The sequence below is a fragment of the Dendrobates tinctorius genome, unplaced genomic scaffold (genome assembly GCF_039654945.1).
Source record: "Dendrobates tinctorius isolate UK_male_01 unplaced genomic scaffold, ASM3965494v1 ptg000270l, whole genome shotgun sequence".
NCBI classification, from domain to species: Eukaryota; Metazoa; Chordata; class Amphibia; order Anura; family Dendrobatidae; genus Dendrobates; species Dendrobates tinctorius.
Window position 1 is genome coordinate 7,723,231 of NW_027361937.1, and position 22,265 is coordinate 7,745,495.

At 41.6% G+C, this 22,265-nt stretch overlaps 1 protein-coding gene and 1 long non-coding RNA gene across 5 annotated transcripts in view; one reads left to right on the forward strand and one right to left on the reverse strand.

The window, feature by feature from the left end:
- The window catches only part of LOC141069641 (CMP-N-acetylneuraminate-beta-galactosamide-alpha-2,3-sialyltransferase 2-like), a 130,955-nt gene that overhangs the window by 24,729 nt on the left and 83,961 nt on the right, over positions 1-22,265 (reverse strand). For 2 of the 4 annotated variants that reach the window (XM_073559376.1, XM_073559379.1), the window contains exons 1-3: positions 19,913-20,016; positions 14,223-15,073; positions 3,275-3,468 (exon numbers count right to left, since the gene is read on the reverse strand). In XM_073559376.1, the coding sequence (XP_073415477.1) occupies positions 3,275-3,468; positions 14,223-14,516 (488 nt within the window). In that variant the 5' untranslated portion in view covers positions 14,517-15,073; positions 19,913-20,016. Of the gene's footprint in view, positions 1-3,274; positions 3,469-14,222; positions 15,074-19,912; positions 20,017-22,265 lie in introns of those variants that run through there. The other 2 variants (XM_073559377.1, XM_073559378.1) reach the window with 1 other exon arrangement.
- LOC141069642 (uncharacterized) overlaps positions 11,117-22,265 on the forward strand; it is a 140,067-nt gene continuing 128,918 nt past the window's right edge. Inside the window, exon 1 of the long non-coding RNA XR_012226614.1 lies at positions 11,117-11,283. This is a non-coding gene — a long non-coding RNA (uncharacterized lncRNA). The remainder of the gene's footprint in view (positions 11,284-22,265) is intronic.

Consider the following 22,265-nt stretch of genomic DNA (forward strand, 5'->3'; position numbering starts at 1 on the left):
CAAATCTAGAAAAGCAGTTACAAGTAGCCACATCATCCATACCAGCTAGCATCATAGAAGAGAAGCAGTTCCAGACCTCATATTAGCATGTTGGTGGGTGCGATAATTGCTTGACCAAATATAGCATGGTAAATTTCAAGTTGATAATTATAATAAATAATAAATTTTATTTCTATAGCGCCGACATATTCCGCAGCACTTTACATTTCAGTGGGAATTTGTACAGACAATAGACATTACAGCATAACAATAATTACATAGATTATAACAAATACCAAGAGGAATGAGGGCCCTGCTCGCAAGCTTACAGTCTATGAGGAAAGAGGTAGACATGAAAGGTAGGTGGTAATAATTGCCCTGATTGTATGGACCAGCCATAATGTTAAGTGTGTAACAGTACAGACACAGAGGGCTAATGGATGCATAAAGCATGTGGGAACGTGATGCGGGGAACCTGGTTATGGTAAAACTTTTGGCTGTGCCACACAGGGATAGATTAGGTTAATGTGTTGAGGCGATAGGCCAGTCTAAATAAATGCGTTTTCAGGGCACGCTTAAAATTGTGGGGATTGGGGACTAATCATATTGACCTGGGAAGTGCATTCCAAAGAAATGGCGCAGCATGTGTAAAGTCTTGGAGAAGGGAGTGGGAGGTTCTGATTATTGAGGATGGTAACCTCAGGTCATCAGCCGAACAGAGGGCGCGGGTAGGGTGGTATACTGAAACAAGGGAGGAGATGTAGGGTGGTGCTGAGCCATGGAGGGCTTTGTGGGTGAGGGTAATAAGTTGATAATTTTTTGTACAGCCCCCGTAGGATGGCATAAATATCCAAAGGGCCCTTGGCAGAAAAATGGCTCCCCACCCCTAATTTAGATGTAGCCATTGCTATTGACTGCGGTTAAATGCCATGGAATAAATGATGTTATAATTATTAATATTATTTTACTGGTGCATTTTTGCAATATATGTATTATATGGATATTTTAGTTGAAATCATGTGGGGTTTTTCCCATAATAGCTCACCCACCAACACCATCATGTAATCTGCAGCACATCCCATTTACATAGTGGACTTAGTCATGGATAACCCTTTAACTTCAAACTAAGTCAACTACCATTTTATCACAGATATTACAAAATTCTGTTGCTTACAAACAGCGTGTCCACATCGGATAACCTGTCTGAATCCTGCTCATATAGGTACTATACACATGATCAGGTTTTTAAATACATCAGTTAGGGACTGCTCTGATATGGGGGACCTTGACGTTTGGTAGAGCGGCTTAGTATACATTTTTTGCAAAAAAAAACGTATCAACCAAATACCCTGTTTATCTTTTTTTACTAGTACTTGCCGTTTACTGTTATACTGTATTTTTTTTACAACAGAATATTTTTACATGTTTCTTATACTATGTTTCTCGGTGTTTCAGTCTTTTGGTGGTGTGAACACTGTCCTACCAACTTGTTCACTGTATGTGCATGACCCATGCGTTTGTATTCAATTGGTTTCTTGCTTTGGCAAGTTTTGAGAGGTCTCCACCCCTCCCTTGTGGGCCATGCACATATAAAGCCGTCTTACAGAGCGTGTCCACATCAGACATTATTTGAATCCTGCTCATATAGGTACTAGTCACATGGTCAGGTTTTAAATACATCGGTTAGGGACTGCTCTGATGAGTATACCTTGACGTTTGGTAGATCGGCTTAGTATACATTTTTTGCAAAAAACGTATCAACTACCCAGTTTTGCAGTCATCTTTTTACAAGCACTTGCTGTTTACTGTTACTTTTTTACAACAGAGTATTTTTATACGTTTGTTTTACTGTGTTTTTCTGTGTTTCAAAATTCTATTGCTTGTAGGAGATTTTTACTGAAACATCAGCAGAAAATTACTACCCTTTTCTTTATTCTAGATACTTTCAGTAAATTTGGAAATTGCTGATGTCGCTTTTACTCAATCATTCACATTTTCTATTAAAAACAAGAACCATAAAAAATTGTACATGTGCAAAAAAAAAAAAAAAATAAATCCGCTCAAATTTAGTGTGTTGAGGACTCACAACTTGCATGGATATCTGACTAGGTCCACAAACTTTTCAATATCAGATTTAGAAAGAGTCCAGAAATCAGAATTAATCCTAGAAGATTTAACACTTATTCCATCATGGTTAAAAAAAGGTGTCAAAAAATACCGGAGCCCATGAACTGGTCTTCATGTTTCAGCAGGTTATGCCTTATTCATGGTCAACAGAAAGTCTGCCCCCCTCTGTAGCCTACTTATGGTGAGGTATGTTAGATCAGCCAAACCTCACCCACTGTGGCATAGCAAACCCAACCACTCGTCAAGAATTTGAAGAAGCTGGGTGAAAATGGTGTGAAAACGACAAAAGGTGCAAAATTTTAGCCCAGCCGAAATTATGCACATTTTCCAAGCCACATCACTGGCTTTGATGAATCGGGCCCAAAGTGTACCCCTGTCCAACTAGTCATACTAAGAATATACAGCACAAGAGCAAACACTGATTTTACCATTATGCTGACAACTTTGCTTTAATGTTGGGGTTGCTAGAAATCAGCATGTGATGCCCAGTACAGCCCTGTAGTAAATTAGTAGGGGAAAATCCGGCTGCTAGGTTCCCTTGAAAATAATGAGAAATTTCTATTCTGTCGCTTACTGGGATTACGAATACAAGGATTTGCTAGTGTAAATGGGTCTTTGGAATGAGTGAAAATAGAGAAAATCCAGCCATTCATCAGATAACAAAATATACAAAAGATATACTGCAGATTTAGCTAAAACAGAACATTCCCACAATTGTAAAAAAATCTACCTTACGCGTAGGATAATTTATCATTGTTTTACAGTACTGGGAATGTCCTGTGTTATCTAAATCTATAGTACAGCTTTTGCATTTTTTTTTAACTGAAGAATGGATGTATTCTCTCCATTTTTCACTCGTGTGTTACGACCCGGCTGGAATGGCTTTATCCAAGCCGAGGATTGCTGCCCACTTCATTATAGATGAGCTGGATCACAATTTTTTCCTTTTTCTTTAGAGTGAGTCCCATTAGGGCAGGAAATGATCGGCGTGCTGTGAAATGTGCTACATTGTATATATTTTAGGATATAATAGTCTAATACAATGGCCTTGCTAATCGGTATTATTGATATTAATTTAGATATCTTCACGCACAACTTCTCGCTTTAAAATCAATACATCAATCACTTTTAGGAAGAGCAATCTGAATACAATAAAAGGCAGAACTACCTGATAATGAAATTATGAGAATCAATTATTTCTCCATGACTTGATCCCTTGAGATTACCAGAATTTCCCACAACAGCACAGCGTCGGCAAGGCCTGTTATTCTGTTCTTCGTATGGGTTCCCACTTGGAATAACTTTAAATAGTTCTTCTAGGATCCATGGAATTTGACTTACATTGTTTTTCCCTTGAAGTTTCTAAAAAAAAAAAAATAATTAAAAAACACTTTTAATCAAAGTAGAAATTAGCTCTTAAATAAAAAAAATTCAGGCTTAAAAGGAAACCAGTTATTAAGAATGCAGGCATTAATTCACTGCCAGCATGCTACAGGGCTCAAACACCTTTCTTTAAAATCCCAGCTTTCATAAAGGGGGAACTTAAATTTCCAAACTGGCACATGCAACTCTCATGAGTCCACTTTGTGGTGCGGCAGTGGGGACCAGTAATGGGTTTCCCGATTCTTACACCCACAATTTGCATTGAATGATGACTGGCTCACCACTTTTGTCATCAAACCACTATTTTGATGATAGTTCCCTTTAACCCCTTCATGACCCAGCCTATTTTGACCTTAATGACCACGCAATTTTTTGCAATTCTGACCAGTGTCCCTTTATGAGGTAATAACTCAGGAACGCTTCAACGGATCTTAGCGATTCTGAGAATGTTTTTTCATGACATATTGGGCTTCATGTTAGTGGTAAATTTAGGTCGATAATTTTTGCGTTTATTTGTGAAAAAAATCAGAAATTTGGCGAAAATTTAGAAAATTTTGCAATTTTCAAATTTTGAATTTTTATTCTGTTAAACCAGAGAGTTATGTGACACAAAATAGTTACTAAATAACATTTCCCACATGTCTACTTTACAACAGCACAATTTTGGAAACAAAATATTTTTTTGATAGAAAGTTATAAGGGTTAAAAGTTGACCAGCGATTTCTCATTTTTACAATAAAATTTACAAAACCATTTTTTTTTTTTAGGGACCACCTCACATTTGAAGTCACTTTGAGGGGTCTATATGGCAGAAAATACCAAAAGTGACACCATTCTAAAAACTGCACCCCTTAAGCTACTCAAAACTACATTCATGAAGATTATTAACCCTTCAGGTGTTTCACAAGAACTAAAGCAACGTGAAAAGAAAAAATGGACATTTTAATTTTACCAACAAAAATTTTCTTTTAGCATCAATTTTTTCATTTTCACATGGGCAACAGGATAAAATGGATCCTAAAATTTGTTGGGCAATTTCTCCTGAGTACACCGATACCTCATATGTTTGGGGGCACGGCAGGGCTCAGAAGGGAAGGAGCACCATATGACTTTTTGAATGGAAAATTAGCTCCAATCGTTATGGACACCATGTCGCGTTTGGAGAGCCCCTGTGTACCTAAACATTGGAGCTCCCCCACAAGTAACCACATTTTGGAAACTAGACCCCCTAAGGAACTTATCTAGATGTGTAGTGAGTACTTTGAGCCCCCAAGTGCTTCACAAAAGTTTATAACATAGAGCAGTGAAAATAAAAAATAATTTTTTTTTCCTCAAAAATGATTTTTAGCACACTATTTTTAATTTTCACAAGGCTAACAGGAGAAATTGGACCACAAAAGTTGTTGTCCAGTTTGTCCTGAGTACGCTGGTACCCCATATGTGGGGGGGGGAACCACTGTTTGGGCACACAGCAGGGCTCAGAAGGGAAGGAGCATCATTTGACTTTTTGAAATGCAAATTACTTCTAATCGTTAGTGGACACCATGTCGTATTTGGAGAGCCCCTCTGTGCCTAAACATTGGAGCTCCCCCACAAATGACCCCATTTTGGAAACTAGACCCTCTAAGGAACTTATCTAGATGCATAGTGAGCACTTTGAACCCCCAAGTGCTTCATAAAAGTTTATAACGCAGAGCCGTGAAAATAAAAAATATTTTTTTCCTCAAAAAATTATTTTTTAGTGTGCAATTTTTTTATTTTCACAAGGGTACCAGGATAAATTAGACCCCAGAAGTTGTTGTCCAGTTTGTCCTGAGTACGCTGGTACCCCATATGTGGGTGGGGACCACTGTTTGGGTATACGGGGCTCGGAAGGGAAGTAGTGACATTATGAAATGCTGACTTTGATGGAATGGTCTGTGGGCATCATTGTTGTGAGTTCATTTTCCCCTTCATTACTGAGGCCCGAGGAACTCCCTCTTCTGGTAAAGAAAGGTAGTGAGCCTGATTATCAAACACCTGAGGCTGATGATGATGACTGGCTGAGTGGAGTTACTGACTGGATATAAGGCTGCCGACGCCCTTCTGCCCTGCGGGTGATTTCTCTGTGGGATCCTTGGAGACCAGTCTGAATTCCTGCTCCTCTAAAGCTAAGTTTGCTGCTCGGCCTTTTGCTTTGGTGCTTTGACTTTGTTTTGCTTTGTTTTTCTGGATTTCTGCCATTCCCTGCTGGGGTGTGCTGAATTCATTTAGCTCTGTCTTCTGAAAATACCTGAGTGCTGATTTAGTTTTTGAAGCCTAGCAGCTTCAGGGCCTTTTTCATATCAGCCTGTTGGCTTATGTCTTTGATAGGGTTTTGGCAGTTTGCAGACAGCAGCCTTCCTGTCCTTTCCTATCTAGGTAGTTTTGGGCCCCGTCTTTGCTCAGTCTATCTTTCTGTCTGTGTTGGTATTTTCATCTTGCTTCAACGTCAATATATGTTGGGGGCTGCCTATTGCTTTGGGGTCTGCTCTGGGGCAGTTTAGATTTCCCCTTTCTTTCTTTAGGCCTATGTAATTCTCCGGCTGTGATCGAGGGGTCTAGGGCATCGTAGGAACCCCCCACGGCTACTGCTAGTTGTGTTGATAGGTTCAGGGGTCTGCAATCTGATAGTTGCCAACTTCTCTGGTTTTCTGGACTTAGCTTGTATTTCTGCTTTTGCCTCCTACGGTGACTCATTCATAACACATCATGTAACATTTGCAGAGCCCCTGATGTACCTAATCTGTGGAACCCCCCACAAGTGACCCCATTTTGGAAACTAGACCCCCCCAAGGAACTTATCTAGATGTGTGGTGAGCACCTTGAACCCTCAAGCGCTTCACAGAAGTTTATAACACAGAGCTGTGAAAATAAAAAAAAATTTTTTTTTCCTAAAAAAAAAAATGATTTTTAGCAAGCATTTTTTTTCACAAGGGTAGCAGGATAAATTGGACCCCAAAAGTTGTTTTACAGTTTGTCCTGAGTACGCTGGTGCCCCATATATGGGGGGGAACCATTGTTTGGGCACACGTAAGGGCTCGGAATGGAAGTAGTGACGTTTTGAAATGCAGACTTTGATGGAATGGTCTGCGGTCGTCGTTACTTTTGCAGAGCCCCTGATGTGCGTAAACAATAGAAACCCCCCACAAGTGACCCCATTTTGGAAACTAGACCTCCCAAGGAACTTATCTAGATGTATAGTGATCACTTTGAACCCCCAAGTGCTTCACAGAAGTTTATAATGCAGAGACGTGAAAATAAAAAAAAAAATTTTTTTCCACAAAAATATTTTTTTAGCCCCCATTTTTTTATTTTCCCAAGGGTACCAGGAGAAATTAGACCCCCAAAGTTGTTGTGCAATTTTTCCTGAGTACGCTGATACCCCATATGTTGGGGTAAACCACTGTTTGGGCACATGTCGGGGCTTGGAAGGGAGGGAGCACCGTTTAACTTTTTGAACGCAAAATTGGCTGGAATCAATGGTTGCACCATGTTGCGTTTGGAGACCCCCTGATGTGCCTAAACAGTGGAAACCCCACAATTCTAGCTTCAACCCTAACCCCAACATGGCCCTAACCCCAACACATCCCTAATCCTAACCCTAACCCCAACACACCCCAACCCTAACCATAACCCTAACCATAACCCTAACTACAAGCCTAACCCTAATTCCAACCCTAACCCTAATTCTAACCCTAATTCCAACCCTAACCCTAACCCTCTTTCCAACCCTAACCCTAATGGAAAAATTAATAAAATAAAGAAATTATTTTTATTTTTGTTGATCCTGCCTATGGGGGTGATAAACGCGGGGTTTATTTACTTTTCATTCTATGAGAGTTTATCACAGTGATCAAAATGAATGAATGGAAATTGCAGCCGGCGGGCGCACTACGCATGCGCCCGCCATTTTCCAATATGGCGGCGCCCATGGTCCGGGACACCGGGAGCCATAACGGCACTCGGTGAGTACCGGGGGGTGGGAGGGGGGCGATCGGAAGCCGAGGGAAGGCGGGGGGAGATGATGACAGCGGCGTCTCAGTGGCAGGGGGCGGATCGCCCCCGTTAACGGGTGGGGGGGTCGGATCGCTGTCACCAGCCATGTCCCACGCTACAGCAGCGTCGGACATGGCTGGATTGTAATATTTCATCAATTTTCATTGATGAAATATTACTATCGCTTTGATTGGCTGTTTCACTTTTAACAGTCAATCAGAGCGATCGTAGTCACATGGGGGCGAAGCCACGCCCCCTATGGTGAAGAACAAAGCCCCCTGTATCTGCGGGTTAGGTGACCTTTCTGTGACCTAGGTCACCCGACCCGCAGGGCGGCTTTAAAGTCATGATGCCACATAGGCGCCACTGGTAAGATTTGCACCAGCTTTCATAACGCCTATGTGGCGTCATTGGTCGTGAAGGGGTTAATCGATATCTTACTAATCAGAGATGACGCCGTGTGTGGGTTGAAAATCAGCATCATGACAAATGTAAGACCTGATTTTCTACCTGGTCGTAAAACAATCTCCTAGAAAGAAATTTCTCATGATCAAAGAATCAACTTACTCTTTGGTCTGGAATTTACTGAGCAACTATCTGTCTAAGGGTCACATAAATTTGTAATTGTATCTACAATTATAGATCAATATTTCCAATTACTATTCCAGTGCCCAGGCACTACAGGCAAATAATAAAATGCACTTTTGACAACTTCCTTTAGGCTGCACCCACGATCAGGAAAAGTAGCATTTTGGACGCAAAGTATTTTTGCTGTGTTCTACATTACGTACTTTGTTATGATTGGGTCACCGAGGAGGAGAGCCAGCCCAGCTCAATACAAGGCCTTAATGAACCATCTTTCTTGGCCACAAAAAAAAAAACCCGCACCTAAAGGTGAAGAGGATGGTCTAATATGACCCTTCTCCAACGACTCCTTGATATAAGATCGCATAGCATCATGTTCGGGTACCAATAAGTTGAAAAGCCGACCCTTGGGAAATTTACACCCGGGCATTAAGTCAATTGCACAGTCATAACTCCTATGAGGAGGCAAAGACGCAGACTTACTCTCACTAAATACATCAGAAAAATCAGCCAAATAGGCAGGAATATCATGAGACTGGGGAGAGCTTTGGGCACCATAACCCTGTAAAAAATTGAATTTAAAATAAAAAATATTGTTATTCTTACCTTCCAGCGTCCCGCGCAGCCTTCCCGCCTCTCTCCACACTCCCGGTCCCAGTAATCCTTTGCAAGAATGACCGCGAGACATCGCGATCCCGCAAGAACGGACGCCATCGCGGTCATTCTCGCAAAGGATTACAGGGACCGGGAGCGTGGAGAGAGGCGGGAAGGCTGCGCGGGACACCGGAAGGTAAGAATAACAATATATTTTTTTTTTTTATTATTTTTTACATTCTATCTTTTACTACTGATGCTGCATAGGCAGCATCAGTAGTAAAAAGTTGGTCACACTCGTCAAACACTATGTTTGACGAGTGTGACCAACCTGTCAATCAGTTATCCAAGCGATGCTACAGATCGCTTGGAAAACGCTTGCATTCTGCAAGCTAATTACGCTTGCAAAACGCTAGTTTTTCCGCGGGAAAATTGCAGGAATTTAAAATGCGATTTTCCCGTGGAGTGGAATCTGGAATTCTCGCGGTAATTTCCGCAAGAGTTCCACTACGTGTGAACATAGCCGAAGTGTTAAAAAGAAGCACAGTGGGCATGAGATTTATATAAATCCCATCCACTGTGCTTGCAATGTAGAATGCTGCATCCAAAACGCTACTATTCCGGATCGTGGGCACGTAGCCTACACGAGCGGCTACAAAGGCAAAAATAGAAACTATATTGACCTCTTGTTCTCTCATCATAAAGCACCCACTTATGTCTCTCTAACACTAGATACAGGTTATTTTAGGCTCAATAGACAGTGAAGAGATCTAATTTTACCTCGCTTCCTTAGTGATCTCACATTTTTTTTTACTGGAGACAGCCCAATGTTTTACAGCTTCTGGTGGTCCATTACCTCATGAGTGACCATATGGATTAGTGCTCTGAAGCTTTGTATCATCTGTGCATACAGACCTCTGCTACCACAGATTATTTGGTAATCCCAGGCTCTGATACAATGAGTACTAATGCAAGGACACTGTGTTAACACGTTGCGTTGTTTTCTACGCGGAAAAAACAGCATTTTACAGTTCCAGCAAAACAAATGAGATTTTTAAAATCTAAAAAGTAGTTATTTTTCCTTGCGCATTTCCAGCTGTGGTGTGTTTTTTTTCAAATCTGTAGCATTTCAATTATTTCAGCAATTTTCACCCAAATGAGTGGATGAAAAAAAAAGCAATTAAATACGCATAAAAAAAAACACACACATAGCATTTTTACGCACAATTTCCTTCCAAGACAAGAATTTGCAGCAGATTGTCCTGCACCAAAAACCAAACATGTGCACACAGCAAAGTGGTCCAGCAGAGGAGCTCTCAAATTAAATCTGACTTAAAAGCCACTGACATCTATTTCTTATAGGTTTTCATTCACACATGACAAAAACTGACCAAGTTTCACCAGTGATTTCGGTCAGTTTCATCCAAGTTTTATCAGAGATTGGTCCAAGTTTCAACAGTTTTTCTCTTACATGAAAAAGAAATAAAAAAAATTTCTCCGCCTTCTGCTATCTAACAGTCTGTGAAAAATTCAGAGCAGAGATGGCACACGATTTTTTCCATGGACCCATAGACTTGCACTTCCTATTTTGATCCGACTTTCGGATCAAAGTTGGGCATGCCTCTGTGATTTTGTACGGACTGCTAGGTCAGTGAAAAATAATGGACTTGTCAATGACCCAATTTACTATTATAGATACGAGTGCCATCTGTGAAAAACACACCACAAATACGTAAAAAAACAAAATGTATGAAAGAGGCTGAATAAAGTGTATAAAAAGTGCATATTTTCATTACAGATGGAGGGTGATCCTTTAGAATCAGGTACTTTGGGCCAAGGAAACCGAAGTCTAACAGTGGCTAGTATTGTAAACCACTAGCAACAAGCAGAGAGATACTTGGAAATCAGTGCAACTGATATAAGCAACAATGTGGGATTTTTACATTAGAATACTAAACACACTTATCTTTATTTCTGTTCTTGTTCCTTATGTAGTCTACTCACCATGCTCTTTTTTTGCAGCTATGAATTATTGAAACTAGTTGGCAATCGCATAACTACATGGAGACCTTCAGAGAACAAATTAAAAAGGTATTTGGTTGGAATATGTTTGGTGCAACAACTCCATTCCTGTCTGAGTGTTTAGTTGCTAGATTTGTATGCTGTTTATAAAATTAAAACACAAAAAACTCACAGAGGCACACATAGGGAGAGCATGTGACTGTATTTCCTGTTTTTTCCTGTGTCTGTGTATGAGAGAAGCAGCCTGCTGGAGATGCTGCCCAGATAGAGACAAACAAATGATTTATTCTTGATCTATTAAGCTTGTCATATATTGTTTCTGTTTGTTCCTGAATAAAGAAGCTCTGTTGTCACATGCTTGGAGAGTATCCTGAATAATCTGCTGCCAACAGGTTATGGGCCCAGAGTGACACAGAACACCAGAGTAACACAGGAAAAGAATCCCAGAGCAAAAGCAGCACAGAGCAACAGAGAAGATGTCCACTAGCAGCAATTGTCAAGTTCTCAGTGCCAAGCCTCACTAACCAGAATGACCAGTCCTGGAAATTCAAGTGACGATGCTGCTCATAAGAGAAGGTACGTGGAAATATACACAGGAACAAGTGCCTCATCCATTACCAGATGATTGGTGAGAGAAGGATCAGAAAGCACAAAGCACGATCTCAGCCCGCAGCTGTCTGCGCAGCCTTTCTGGCTATAAAATATAGGGGGACTCCCACGTCATTTTTTGGGGGGGTCCCCCTATTTTAATAGCCAGTAAAGGCTATGCAGACAGCTGCGGGCGGATATTCATAGCCTGGGAAGGGGCCATGGGTATTACCCCCTTCCCAGTCTACAAATATTTGCCCACGGCCGTCGGCTTTCCCCCTCTGGCACAGAAAATTTCACGGGAGCCCACGCCATTTTTTTTTTTTTAAGTTTTTTTAAAAAAATGAAACATATTGTTCATTAATAAACATGGATATGGATGTATCTATAGATAGATATAGATAGCTATATGGATAGATCTATCTTTCTATCTACTGTATCTGTCTGTGTGTAATGGAGTGTGGGTTGGACAAATGTAAAAGAGGAGGTTGGACAGAAATGACATCACAAATCTTTTTTTTGTTAAATAACATATCTTTGTTTAGCTTACAAAAACGTATACAAATCCGCATGTAAAAAACGCTTGGAAAACCGCATCAAATCCACACCAAAAACACACCTGCGTTTTCTGCCAAGAGATGCAGATTTTGTGCGGAAAACTCCGCACTAGAATCTGCAGCGTGTGCACACACCCTAAATGTGTGTTCACCTGTGGTGAACAAATAACAGAGATCCATTCAAGATCCAAAGAACTGGCTCTTTTTGGTGAGTAGAGCCAAATGATCCACATCATCAAAGCGAGCCAGACTTCCTATCACTACAAGCTTTGACTAAAGAGGTATTCCCATGTTGTACAATAATGTTATATCCTTAGGATATGCCATAAATGTAGAGATGATGCACGTCACACTAATGGGACCTGCATCTACCTTGAGGACAGGTACTAAAATTCTGACACCCTCTACGCTGGCATTGCATACGTCAGGGACCTGTTCATGAGATCGATGCAGGTCTCCCTGGTAGAACCCATATCTATTAACCACTTCCTGCATATCCAAAGGAAATACCCCTCTGCAGAAACGGCATTTCTTTGTGATTAAATGTTGCCTCATCAGTCACTTATCTTCCTATTTGGGCCACCGCCGTTTCATTTTAGCTACATGTACACCGAAAGTAGCTAGAGAAAAACCTGACTGTCTCTCAGTGCTGCACATGCTTATTCTAGGGCAAGATAATCAAATGGTTGAATGACATTTTAGTAGAAAATATACCGCTTCAGCATTTAAAGGAAATATCTCACCAGGTTTTTGCTCCCACATCAGAGAAGCATGATGAAAAGGAAGTGATTTATCACTTACTATACTGGGTGATGCAGTTTTGATGAAATCACTGCTTTATCTGCTACAGATCTAGCAGTTCTCTGAATGCTGAGCTCTGTGTAACCCCACCCACACCACTGATTGGAAGAGATTTGTGTACACTGTGCATAGGCAGAGAGCTCCAAAATCTGTGTTGAAGGTGTAGTGGGACTACCTAGCAGCAGGATTACTAGTCCTCTAGTGATTGTTCTATCAGCAGAAAATTATGATTTTATAAAACGCACAGCAAGCAGCCCAGTAAGTGAAATATCAGTGGAATCAGGATCTCTGGTTTTACATGACGCTGTCCTCAGATGAGGCAGCAAATACAAAGGCTATGTTCCCACAGCGTAAACGGAGCATTTGGCCTCCTGTTTTTTCTGTGCAGAAAATCCACTGAGTTTAGCAGTTAACACAAAGTAGATGTGATCTCATAAACGCTTATGGCCACTGTGTTTTTCAAAACACTGCAGATCTATGGGGGATTCTGTACGTCATTTTCTCGTGTCTAACAATAACTTGAAAAAAAAAAATGTAGAAACACTGAAGTGAAGAATCCAGTGTTTCTGCACAGAAAAAAAGAAAAAAAAAAGATCAAGAAACAACTCAGTAAAAATGCAGTAATTAGAGTAGATTGTTACCTTGTACTTTGGTGCAGACAACAGCATAAAAAAAAACCATAAGAAAGAGGAATGGACCAGCACTGCAGGGATGAACGGGCTCTGTGCCATATACCAAAACAGCATATATAAAAAGAAAGGTCTATATTAGCCAGCAATAAGGCCATAACAATGAAAAATATTAGGCGTATGCAAAATTGATAAAAAGTTAGAAAAATAAGTGGGAGAGCAAGATGCCTCACGGCTGATGAAGCCACGTCGCGTGGTGTCACGAGTTGGACATCTTGCGCTCTCCCACTTATTTTTCTAGCTTTTTGCTCTGCTGCATTTGTGGTCACACGTCAGCATTCTTGTCTTATCCCACACGAGATCGAGGTCTTATCTTTATTCCCTATAGGATCCTTTGTACGTACTCTCTCAGGACAGGTTTCGTGGTTTATATTTATTACCGTACTCATATTTCATTGCATGCGACGTCATCTATTGCAGTCATTTTTACTGCCGCTTGTTGCATAGCTCGTTCTTTGTATCGTTGGTAGCAACAAACTTTAATATTGTATTCTAATATTTAGCCAACATTTTCAGGCTATTTGGGACATTATTTATGTGTCCATATTTATTATAACATGGACCTCTCTAAGGCAGATACATCATCCCTACTATGGTTTCTGCTGTTTTAAGAGCTTTTCATAGTTTTTGGTGCACTGTATATATGTAATAAAGGTATTTTTTTCCACTCTATCAGTCTTGTTTACGCCTAACATTTTTCATTATTACAGACTTATTGATACCTTATATACACCTTCAAGGACCAAGGAACATACCGGTCCCATAGTTTTAAACTGCCTCCAATGAGTTTGAATCAACTTACGGTCCGGAAAGAGTTAAGTGTATAGCATGCATGTAAAAGATTGTAATTATATGTAAAAACTTATTTGATTATACTCACCAGCCACCATTTCAGAACATGGTCAGGTATGACTTGATCCTTTCTTACTAATAGCGGTTCAATAGATCCATTGAAATGTTCTTGAAACCATGGAGTCATTAGGGTTTTTTGGTTGCACGGTCCACAAGTGCATTCATTTTTATCAGTAAGATCAACAGGATCCACTGGGTTTGAGTAGTCTGGGCAGAAATAGAAGAAATAGATCAAGAAGGCAACTGCGCACAGCAGCGGTGGAATCCATACTGTCCTCTTCTGGTGGGGGAATCGGTGCTGCCAACGAGTACAAGGCATCATAACAAGAAGGAGGCTCCTTTGTAATTCCAAGAAGTTTTAAAGCATTGAAGTCATATCAGAACATGCCATATTCTCTTCTGCATTTTACCCCGAAATAAGATGACTTTGGAGGTCTTGATGAACTTACTACTTTGTTTGGAAAGTATCTCAGATGCCGCTCCACATAACATAACTGCTGAATATAGGAAAAGTATTTATGGTGCGTAGTGAGATGGCGTGAACATTATGCAAGATCTTTATGACAGTACATCCCGTAATACTGCCAAAAAACACGCCTTATTTCATATATCCAGTGGATGGAAGAAATCTTGAAAAAAAAAATTTAGCTACAAAAATTATTTGTAATTCAATTAAATTATAGAATATACATCTAGAAAAACTGAGGTCAGATGGAAAAAAGTGTATAACATATAGGGATCGGATGACCCTGTGCCTTTATACAAACTTGAATAGCAATTTCTATAGAATCCTGAAATTCTTTAACAGAAAATAATTTTCACTCTCTGAACTCAATTCCTTCATATCTTAACATAGATGATGTTATTTCCTTGGAATGCCTGAAAAATAATTAAAAGAGGCATCATTTAGAACGTTATACGCATGGAAACGATGACAGATGCATGAGAACATTACGAATACAAGTAGACTTCTCATTTAGCTACTTCTGTAGACATACCACTAATTCACAAATTACAATGCATAGGAAAATGAAAACAGAACCGTATGGACAATGATAAAAAAAACAAAATAAGCAGAGACCAAAAATGGACAATGTGCAATCATCAATGAACCCAAAAGGGGTTGTCTGGTAGAACAAATCCCAATTTTACATAACCCATCAGGGAAGTCTTCATTCCTAGGTGTCCCTTTCCTCAAGACCGCTGTAAGAAGTACCCAGAGTGAAGAATGGCTATGAAGAGCATCTCGTTCTCAGTTGAGAAACGAATAAGTCTGTATGTTATATGATCAACACTTTAATGAAACATGGACACTATCAACTTACTTGAAGACAAATGAAAACTTGCTGCCGCATCAACAAAAATAAAGGACTTCTGCACACACTTTGTAAGGAGAAGTCATAGACCCCCAAGAGAGGGCCTGATTCCTTAAGGTACTGTCACACTTAGCGATGTACCAGCGATCCCGACCAGCGATATGACGCGGTCAGGATCACTGGTACATCGCTAAGTGGTCACTAGTGAGCTGCCACACAGGCAGATCTCACCAGCCACATCGCTGGGGATGGGGGTCGCTACTTACCTGTCACACTAGGCGATCCTGCGTCCTCCCGCCCGGCTCCACGCTCGTCGCTCATCCTCACAGCAGGAAGCGCCGCAGGAAGCTGATGACCAGAAACAGTCCTGGATGTTCTCGCTCGATCAGCGATAACCAGCGGGGGAGCCGGTCGTAGGTAAGTATCAGACACAGCGATGTCGCTAGCAATATCGCTATAACTTCACAAGTTATAGCGATATTGCTAGCGATATCTTAGTGTGACAGTACCTTTACTGTACCTCTTTATGTCTCCAATATCATACAATTGAATGTTGGCGCAGGCATTTATGATTAATTTGACAGAAGCCATGTCCTCACCCCTGTCCAACCCCAGCTCCACCCATTTTGGTGGAGCAGAATCAAATTAGCAAAAAAACACAAAGTCACAACATTTTTTTCACTACTCCCCATTGTGTTAAAAATGTTGTGACTTTTCAAAGCTTTTACACAAGTTTTTTGGTAGTAAAGCTTTGATGAATAGGCCCCAAAGTGTGCAAATTAGCTTTCCTTCAGAACAAAAATAAGTCATCATCAGCCAAAGAGTCCTCCAAAAAAGAAGAGAGACCATACTACAGGCTCCTCATCAGCCATCTGTTGAGGAGTCATATACTAGCGGGAAGAGTCTCTGGTCGGGTTGATGTGAAATAGATTTCTTCCTTTTTGAGGAAAAAAAAAGTCTTATTTAAAATTCTGTCGAGATCAGAATATAAATAGTGCTTTGCTCCGCAGCGTCAGACAGACCATGTTCGGCAAGGCGGCGGGGGGGGGTTGTACAGCGCCGCGGGGGGGCTGTACAGCGCTGCACAGGGTCTGTGCCCGTGTGCATGAACCTTGATAAATGGCACATTCAGCATCAGCTTCTATTTAGAGGATGTTTATAATGAAAAAAGGGTGCAAAAAGCATTTTTAAGAATCTCCCGTGTGTTATGCATTAACTGTTCTGGAATTGTAGCCATTTATTGCATCATTTTCTGTCTTCAGAATAGGGAGGGTAGATCATGTTCTGGTGTCACACAATGTGGGAGGAAAGGGGTGTGTATTGTTCTGCATCTCTTGGCATCCCGTTATTAAATGTAATTTACGGTGCTATACATTGGAAGAAGAAGGAAGAAAAAAAAAAAAAAAAAAAGATTAAAATAGGAATAAAATAGTTTTTCTCCAAAGCAGACCAAAGCCAAATCCACACAGAGCGTGAATATTGCACTGGTGAACTGGCCTGCAAAGATCTGCATGGGTTTAATTGTGAATAAAGTTTTCTCAAAGCTTCATACCAAGGAGTATCAGATTATTTCACCCTAGGAACAAGCTTTTGACTTTGGCAGCCCGTTTAGACTACACGATTATCTTGAAACAAGTGTTCTTTAAGAACTCTCAGGATAATCGTGCAGGGTAAAAGCATCTTTACTTTGTACTGTAGTTTGCTGTGAAAATTATGAGCGAATTCCACAACAGAAGTCCCCAAAGTAAGATCTGAAGGATTGTACGCTGCCTAGACAGATAATACTGTTAAAGCAGGTGGCAACCAGTATGTTTTCTATTGTATGGGAAAGCAATTTATTTTATAGTGGGAGAAAAAAATAATTTTGCATAAATCTAAATATTACAGCACGTAGCTGCCTGAGTATAAGGCCTGCTGTCCAGCACATCTCGTTTATGCCATTTGGTATGATGGCTGCAAACTGACTTTCCCTTCTCTAACCAGGACTGGGAGCAAGATGTGACATGCCCTCACTGAATTTAGGAGTTCTCTCAGTGGGCTCCTAAGAAGCCTAGGGTCACAAAATCGTATTTTGTCTCATCCGTCAGATTATGCAGATCACTCTTTGATCACAGTGCGAGTTGATTTTTTTGGATGAGATGATGAAAAATTCTCCATCTTATCCACTCTATCAGTCTGTTTAAATGTCATTCAAATGTGGTCCACGGTCCGACTCTTTTCCACGGACTCACCGACTTGTATGGCCAAGAGCGTTCCGAATATCAGATGCAAATTGAGCATGCTTTGATTTTTTTCTTGCAGAGACTCGGTCTAAGGAAAAAAATTGAACATGTGCACGGCCCTATAAAATAACATTGGTCTCAGTGCAATCCGATGTTTTGTCATATTGCATGCAGACCAAAAATACGGTCAACTCTACGAGCCCTTAGTCTTAGCAAGCATCCAGATACATTTTCCAAAAAAAGTGGGAACCTTCTAATCCCAATATATACATTAAATATAGGCCATGCTGAATGTCATGCAGTGGTATCTGTCACCAACAAGCATCCCAGTTACTGAATACCATTCAATTGACTACTTCCTACCCTATGCCATCATCTTCTCTACTACTATTGTATAGCATGATGGAGGGCAAAAAGGTGTCCTTTTCGCTTCCTTCAGACTATGAAGTCAACATGCTAACCGAACATCACAAAGTATGATGTAAACAATCTTAAAATCATTTCTAATATTAATAAAAGTGGTGTTTGGCCTATCCAGTAACCCCAAACTGTTGGAAGAGCTGCTGAATGAAAGAAAGAATAGCAGTAAGCCATATTGCTCTTTCTCAAATGGGGTTCTCTATTGCTTCTGGGACTTGATCTCTCTGGATAAAGCCGTACGTCATCTCTCTTCTCCTCAGAACAGTTGTTCTGCTCACCACAACCCACGAGTTACTAACCTGCTCAACAGCAGGCTCCACAACCCATCGCTCAGTTGCGTGTCCTCCCACTGTTTTGGCCCCAAATGCTCCATTCTCCTAGCATTCTTAACCTCCCCATGTTACTCTTTGGAAGCAGAGAACCAATATAAACTTTGGTTTTAAATGTCGCTGAGCAAATGGCAACTTTTGGTACAGCCCATGCTTAGCTTTGGCTATATCAATGGGTGTCCTAAGTGTGGGTATAGATAATTTAATGAAAAAGAATGTATAATTGGTGGAGAAAGGTCAATCACCTTTTTCAATCTATGCAACCATCAGTGCAGCGCTAGCATACCAGTTAGGCTATGTGCACACGTTGCGGAATTCCCGCAGAGATTTCCGCGGGAATTCCTGAATTCCATTCTGCGGGAAATATGCGAGGAAATCGCATTTTAATTTCCGCCTATTTCCCACGGAAAAACTAGCAATTTGCAAGCGTAATTAGCTTGCAGAATGCTAGCATTTTCCAAGCGATCTGGAGCATCGCTTGGCAAACTGATTGACAGGTTGGTCACACTCGTCAAACATAGTGTTTGACGAGTGTGACCAACTTTTTACTATTAAGGCTGCCTATGCAACATCAGTAGTAAAAAGATATAATTAAAAAAAATAAAAAATCATGTTTTTTTTACCTTCCGGCGTCCCGCGCAGCGTGCCCGATCATCCCGATGCTCCCGGCAGGTCCCGTTCCCAGTGATGCATTGCGGCAATGACCTTTGATGACATCGCGGCCTCGAGGTATCGCGAGACCGCGACGTCATCAAAGGTCATTATCGCAAGGCATCACTGGGAACGGGACCTTCCGGGAGCATCGCTGAGACCTGCTGACGCTGCGAGGGACATCGGAAGGTGAGAATATGACGATTTTTTTATTTTAATTCTATTTTTTACAGGGATATGGTACCCAGAGCTTGGAGGAGAATCTCCTCTCCTCCAGCCCGTGGGTACCATCCGCAAATGTTCTGCTTACTTTTTGCATGGTGGGTACAGCCACATGCGGAAAGTAAGCAGAACAGTGCATTCCTATGTGGGCAGAATCGCTGCGATTCCGCAAAATTAATTAGCATGCTGAAATCGTGCATGCGAAAACGCAAAAAAACCCGCTACGTGTGAACACAGCCTTAGTGTGGTCTTGGGGCTGTCCAGTTTTGGGTCCTGGATAGTAGTGTGACAACTCTATAACTACACTACTATTTTAATTTAAAAAAAGGCTATAAGATCAAGGATTTGTCCTATGTATGCTAGGACAACTAAGATAACAATTGTAGGGATTCCTCACTATGACAGCGGTTGAGGTAGGTACAGGCACGAAGTAGCTTAGTGCAAAACAATGGTACTTTTATTGAAGTTCATAAATCTTCACAGAAAAGAAAAAGCCTTTCCTTTGCATGAAGGTAAAAATAAAACAAACAGTCCTCAGTACAACAGACATGGGCTTACCCGTTTAAAGCACAGTAATTTCTGGTCAGCCTCTCCCAACAGACTGCTCAGTGAAGCACATGTCTTTTCCTCCTTCCACACACAAACCATAATGAGGCAGCACCAGCTGCCTTAAATAACCAGCTCCAAGTCCTGGAACTGGAGGTAAGGGAATGGAACGGCCAAACCTTCCCAGCTCTAGTGGTCGCTCCTAAAACCTGGACCCAAAATCCGGACCCATTAAAACATCTCTCAGCACAATACGTGCTGGAGCCTGCTTCTCCGACTCCTAAATCACCAAGGCTTGGCACCTCGGTGACACACTGGGTCGCCCTCCCAGGGCTGTGGGGTACTCGGTACCGGGCCGGTCTCTCAGAGGGGATTGTCACAGCAGCGGTGACCCGGTCCGTGGCCCTGGGCGCCCATGTAAAAGGGGTTGAGTTGGGAATAAAGTTTATAAGTGATTCGTGACGCCATCTGTAGTGTTCGGCAAGGGAGGTGTTAAGCCGACGCTGCAAGCAGATCCTCTGGGACAGATGGTGTAGTGCAGCAATGATGCTGTAGCCCACCACAGGTAGGGCTGTAGGTCCCAGGGCAGTGTAGCGGTATGTTTAGAAAGAGGGTGCAGTGTTTGGCACAGAGATGTAGCAGTGCTGAGGATGTTGCAGGAAGGAGGCAAGGACACAACAGGGTGCAGTTTCTTTACCTTTACTTGGCAAACGCAGTCCAGGGTCCTGGTTACAGATGGCACAGGAGCAGGCTAGCCTGGAAGCAACTCAGGGATCTCTCTATCAGATGTGTTGTGTAGTCTCCTTCCTAGCGCTGGCTTGAGGTACATCCAGTACTGTGTTACACTGAAGTTCCTCCTTCTTATCTTCTCTTAGAACTACCTCGTATGGCAGACAGCTGTAGCCCTCTCTCTCTCTTGGCTCACCCGTCGCTGTTGTGCCTCCGAGTCTTAGTTGGGAATAGAGCATTTACAGCTTCCTATTCCTCTGGTTTCTGTTGCAGGACCTTCAGTATCCATACAACCGTGGAGACCAAGCTCCAGATCATGCGCTATCACTGGGAGGGAGCTCTCTATCCTCAGCTCTACCTCCAGCTTCTCTCCACATGTCTACACTCTTTGCCCTCCTCACACTAACTCCTAATTTCCCTTCCTGGCCCTCAGAGAGCACTCCTCCCCCAATTCTGGTTCATTGCTCCCTCTGCTGGCCTGGAGTGGGAACTATGTTGCATGACATGGTTATCTGTCAGAGAGACCCTTCATTGCCTCCAAGCCTGACATCACCCTCCCTGGAGGAAGGCAATGCCACTGTGGCGACCATACTCCTGGGGGCGCTACATTCCCCCCTAGTGCAAGTCAGTACTCCTGGACTGATAAAAGAAAAACATGAAAAACATATAAACATGTAAACAATATGAAGGCTACAAGATTTAAGAAAAATGAAAAATTTACAAAAACCAAAAGCTCCAAAAATAGTCCTGTGATGATAAGTCCAAGCATCAATGTCCATGGTCCATTCCTGGGCAATTGGTGAACTATGTACAAAGTTGGTGACCACACACAGTCCTGTGGCCAGAATGTCCATCAAAACTAAACTGGAATATTCAAAAAGGGATTTCTTACAGATTATCTGTAGGCACAAACTTGAACAGTTACATACATACACACAATTTCAACATTTACATGAACTTATCTATACACGATATCTGATGGGCGGTATACCTTGTGTAGTATGGGTAGACCTGCGTAACTCTGGTGTGGGTAAACTGGGTAGTATTCTCCTACGGACTCTTAGTCTCACCATGGGTATGGCAGATTCATCACTAGCAGGGCGAGGGTTCTCTGGCTCCACTGCTGGTATGGCATCTGCTACCTGAACTTCCTGATTTTCAGAGTTCTCATGAGTCACTTCTTCTTGTACTACCAGTTGGGGAAATGTCAACACTGGCACCACTATGGCATCATTCACTTTAGTCCAATTTACAGGGAATTCTCCAAGTATAGTGTTGACCTTTTCTTCTTCTATGGGTTGGATGTTATTTTGTTCTTCCATTCTCTCTCTTAACTGGTCAGGGCATAATTTCAAATGATCCCTTGATACTGCTGCTGAGGTTTCTCCTCCATCTTTACTAATAAGGCACACCTTGGTATTGTCAAAATTTGAGGGTAGAATGGTGTAGGGTTCAGCTTCCCATTGGTCATCCAATTTATGCAGTCTTCTTTTATTCTTGAGGACTTGTTCTCCTGGTGACAAGGGGACTGCAGGGGCATGTTGGTTGTAGTGCCTTTCTTGTTTTTGTCTTGCCTGAGCTAGACTCTTCTCCACACACTCTTGTACTCTACGGTATTGTTGTTGTCGTTCTGTAT